This window comes from Limulus polyphemus, unplaced genomic scaffold (assembly GCF_000517525.1).
Source record: "Limulus polyphemus unplaced genomic scaffold, Limulus_polyphemus-2.1.2 Scaffold1076, whole genome shotgun sequence".
Taxonomy (NCBI): domain Eukaryota; kingdom Metazoa; phylum Arthropoda; class Merostomata; order Xiphosura; family Limulidae; genus Limulus; species Limulus polyphemus.
Window position 1 is genome coordinate 35,539 of NW_013666686.1, and position 4,842 is coordinate 40,380.

General features: G+C 29.2%; 1 protein-coding gene across 2 annotated transcripts in view; it reads left to right on the forward strand.

The window, feature by feature from the left end:
• Positions 1 to 3,259, forward strand: part of LOC106462021 (carboxy-terminal kinesin 2-like) — a 37,664-nt gene extending 34,405 nt beyond the window's left edge. For both annotated transcript variants that reach the window (XM_013921893.2, XM_022389132.1), the window contains exon 13: positions 910 to 3,259. In XM_013921893.2, coding sequence (XP_013777347.2) covers positions 910 to 954 — 45 coding nt within the window. In that variant the 3' untranslated portion in view covers positions 955 to 3,259. The remainder of the gene's footprint in view (positions 1 to 909) is intronic.
• Positions 3,260 to 4,842: the final 1,583 nt, after the last annotated feature.

Sequence of the window (4,842 nt, forward strand, 5' to 3'; positions counted from 1 at the left end):
TGACAGAGCTGTCATAAAACTAAAAATCAGGGATAAAAATATTTGCTGAATAAAGTAAGAAAGAATGTTTACTACTATCATATATACCTGGTTTATCTTGTCAAATAATGAAAAAAGTTTAAAAACAAATAAATATTTTTCCGATAAACAAAGTCAGCCAAATTCTTAACACAACTAAAGATAAAATTGATTTAATGGAAAAATGTGGTGTATATATATATATATATAAAATATTATGTGAATGTAAAAAAAGTTTATATAGGACAAACTAAAAGAAATTTAAAATTCAGAATGAATGAACACAAAAGAAATGTTAGAAATAATAATATTACTATTTGACCTTTAGCAGAACGTGTTAGTGAAACTAATCACACAATTCAATGAGAAAAAGCTATTTTAGCACAATCTGGAAGTTTAATTGGTATGAATATATGTGAATCTATTGAGATAATTGAATGTAAGAAAATAAATTTAAATTATTGAATAAGGATGATGGATCTGATGGAAATCTTTTCAGTAGATAGTGTGAAATTCTTTAATATGTAAATTGGTGATTTGGTAATTGTATAAATAAGTATTATTTTTATAAAACATTACACTCCTGAGGAAGACGCAGTAGTATACGTCGAAACACGTAGAGTATATGAAATTGTTTTCCAGTATCAACGGGTTTTTACCACTTTTTATCCTGCACAGTACGTTATTGTTTTAGTAATTTAGAGACTAGAAACAATCTCATTTTTATAGAATTGTGTATGAAGTAATCATTGTTTTTTAAAAATCATGAGTTTTTTTAACATTGCATAGTATTTTTATGATTGAATAATGTAAGTTAAGAAGTCTAGTGAATTCTGAATTCAGTTGAAAAAGTGAAGCCCGTTTAATACTACTTGTTTATAACTGTTTCAGGTTAATCAGTGCCAGATTGGAACAGCTCATAAGAAAGTGAAGTAAGAGGTACATAGATCCACCAACAGAAGCACTAGCCACAGCTCTCATTCTGGCTATCACCAAAGTTGTGCATGGAAAATGCATTTCATTTAATTTGATTCTGAAATATAACCAATTTATACATGTCATGCATTTTTTTGTTTTTCTTATCATTATAAAAAGTATTGTAAAACTTAAAAAGATGTACATATATGAATTTAGGATCTCAGTGTTGCTATTTGGTTGATTGTAATGCAATGTTGCATCCCTTAAAATCTTTTTCTATAAAGCAAAAATGTTGACTGTATGAAAGGAAGTTAGGTGATAAGATTTGAATATTTTACAGAGAAGGATTGTGTTATTCAATACAAGTGTACAATTTTACTTGGGAAACCATAATAATTCATGATTTTGTTAATATTAAGCTTCATAATTGACTATATGAAACCTATGCATTTCACATTATTTCTCTGAAACACTGTAGATATATTCTTGAAAATAACATTATCAAGAAAGTAATACAACTAAGCTAACAAGAGTTTTGAAATAATAACACTAACTTTATTGCTCCTGAAGTTTATCTGGAAATAAAATCTTTGAAAAGTAGGCTTGGTGTTTTAGAAAATGAACTTATATTGTTTGAGAATATATCAAATGAAGCTTTTTCCCATGTCTTTAACAATGTGTTTTTACTTAAAATTTTAAGCATCAGCTTATAGTTATAAAAATATACAATAATTTACTTTTTACTTGTCATTTCAGCTCTAGAAATAAATGGATGTCAAACCTTTTTAATCTATAGTAAGATTGCAGTTGTACATCATCCTAGTTCATTTTTAATACTTCAGCCAATAGGATTAATCTTTTAATAATACAAGCCATTGTTACAATTCATAACTATTTTAGTAATTTATTTAAATAATCAATAGTATTTGCTGACCTCATTTGGAAATGTAGCTTGTAGCAGAAACTGGATTAACTTGCAAAATTTCAACTATCATACTTTCCTGATAATTTGATGGTAAAACATTTGTAATGTTTTTTATGTTTAGCGGGATTCTGTCAAATAATGTCATTAGAATTTGATATGTCTGTCAGACATTTTTACATGTATTATAATGTAAGTCTTTAACTTCTTATATTTTAAAATATATATTATAATTAGCAAAAATCACAACAGTAACATTAAAACCAGCTGGCAGATCGTGTTGTTACACTGATATATTGATATAGTAATCCCATATTGTTTAGGTCAGCTGTAATTCACTTTAATGTTCAACACCTTATACAAACTAGTTGATTCTCTGGATATCTGATTTATATATTTAGGGTAATATTTGTAAATGCCTTTTTTGACATTGATATACATTAAATCAAAAAAATAAAATTTCTGAGGTTTAAAGACTAAAGCATTCTCACAATTAGTGCAAAAAAACATAAAAGTTTAAATTTGATGATGAATTTGTGTGCAATTCAGTTATGTTTGCAATCAGAAAATGTTTATATCCATATGAAAACTAGTTAAGAAAAACACTTACAAGAAAAGGTGAAACCATTATTTGGATTTACTAGAAAGAATTAAGGAAAATCTATAAATTTCAGTTTAATTGTTTAAAGTATTATATAACTGTAAGGTGTTAGAATAAAATTCATATTTGTGTACAACATACAGTTTTATTATATTTTATAGATAACATGTGCAAGACAAAATGTAGTCAGATAGACTTAAACATCTTTTAAAGGAATAATCACATTGCTTTCTCGTACAGTAATGTAAATTTTTCAATGAAATAACAATTATAATCCTGCTGATCAAAAAATGGGATTACTGAACATGGGTTTTTAAAACTTTGTTCATGATAATGCTGCCCTAACTATAGAAACTAATTTACAACCTCTGTGCAAGATCTTCGACTAATGCTTGTGTTTTTTCATAATCCTCTTTACAGTTAAATAGCATCTTTTTTTATTTTTTCACAATAAAATCTTGGATTACTTAATGTTGCAGTAAGCATATCAAATACTAATAAATAAGGCAAGGGCTTACATATTAATGTGACCTGGTTGCATTTAACAAGTTTTTAAATGTTAATTCAGTTCTTATAGTGTCATGCAAATACCTACATCAAACCTCTGTTTTATTGGGATTAAAAAACAATCAAAATGACAGCTCTAAATAACTTTATTTTAAAATTTCGGAAACTAGTTGTTATTTTGTTTTTTGGAAGTATCTTAAATACCAGCGAAGTGCAAAAGTTAACATTTGTGGGAATCAGTTCATAGTAAATTAGTTTATTGAAGTATTTGCCCATTAATTAAAGTATCGGGTTCAAATTGTATCTGATCTCAATTTTCAATCTTCACAGTAATTCTAACATCACAAAATGATAGTTACTTTTAAATATTTCTATAGTATGGAAAATAAGAAACAATAGAAAGGATTATCCATTCAGCCCTTGAACAAAAATCAGAAACTGATAAGTGCCTTACTGGCAAGTGTTAGTGGGTTAATACTTTGTAGCAGATAATAGTGTGTTAGTGGTCCCACGTTTAAATCCCACATGTGGGAGATGCAAAAATAATTTCCACAACCAGATGGTATCTGCTTTATAAATCTGTAAGTCTTCAAGATCTACCAATTTATGGAAAATAAATCATATCAGAGTAAATGGCTTGAAAGTGAGTGAAAAATGCAAACTGTAGTTATCAAAGGATTGCAACAAAGAAAGTGGCTATAGACAAATTTAAGAATTCAACATCAAGAGATTTAGAAAGTGTGCTCGACGAACATCAGATCCCTACAACCTTGATAAATACATATACACACTTGGCCTAACGTCATATAGGTAAGTTTGATACACTTTCAAAAACCTTTAATTATTCAAACAGATAATCATTTTGAAAAGACGCCAACTAAAAGCTCAAATTTAATACCTCGAAATGTAATAGGCTATGTTCAAAAATCATTAGTTAAAATATAAAAATGCCAGCCTCGGAGAGCACCAATGGCCTTCCCCCAGGTCGTTTTAGCAAAAAATCTAAATACAGATAAAAGTAGAGACTATTTTAATTTGTTATAGCGTAATACCACAGAAATGGTATATCTCCTTTCCCCTAAAGGATCAGGGATAAGTTTACTTATTACAATAATAAAACCTGGGATTCATCTCCCCACAGTACGCGGAGCACCAGTAACTTATTGTGTAGCTCTGCGATATTAAAAGAAAACTCGCTCTGTTCACCGTTGTCGATCGATCCCGGGTTTTAGCGCTGAGGAACAACTATTTTAAAACCTCATGGTGCGCACTTGAAGAATAACAGTAATTCCAATCAGTCAACCGAATACCACAATGAAGTTGATCTGCTTTCCCGTAATTGAAACCTTCAATAATATGACGTATTAACTCAAGCAATAATATGGTGTTCTTGCACCAAATGATTGAAAACCCCGTTATTAAATATGTTTCATCACGCAAGATGCGGTATAAGAATTAAAGAAGTATACCAGAAACATTATAAAGCAGGGCTGGTAGTTATTTTGTCATTAACATAAAAAAATTCAAGATTTGGGATATAAAACTAAGTATATTTTTTAATGTCAAATTCGTCTTTGAACAAAGAACGTGAAATCAAATGGTAGTGTTACGTCTCCGTTTGTTAATTGATTTTCAGTAACTTCGTTCCGACGAAACTTTGACGACACAAGTCCTTTCTTAATAAAACTGGTTTATTCTTTCCGAATATAACTTTACCGATACACTTAACTTCAACAATCGCGCTAAAACAAACGCTAATCAACGAACGTCAACAATACTTCTGACTGCAGTTCAATTACTCACTATCTCCACACACATTATATTCCCCTCTTTTATATACCAGCCTACCCTATCTAGCAAATACTAGAGCATTCGC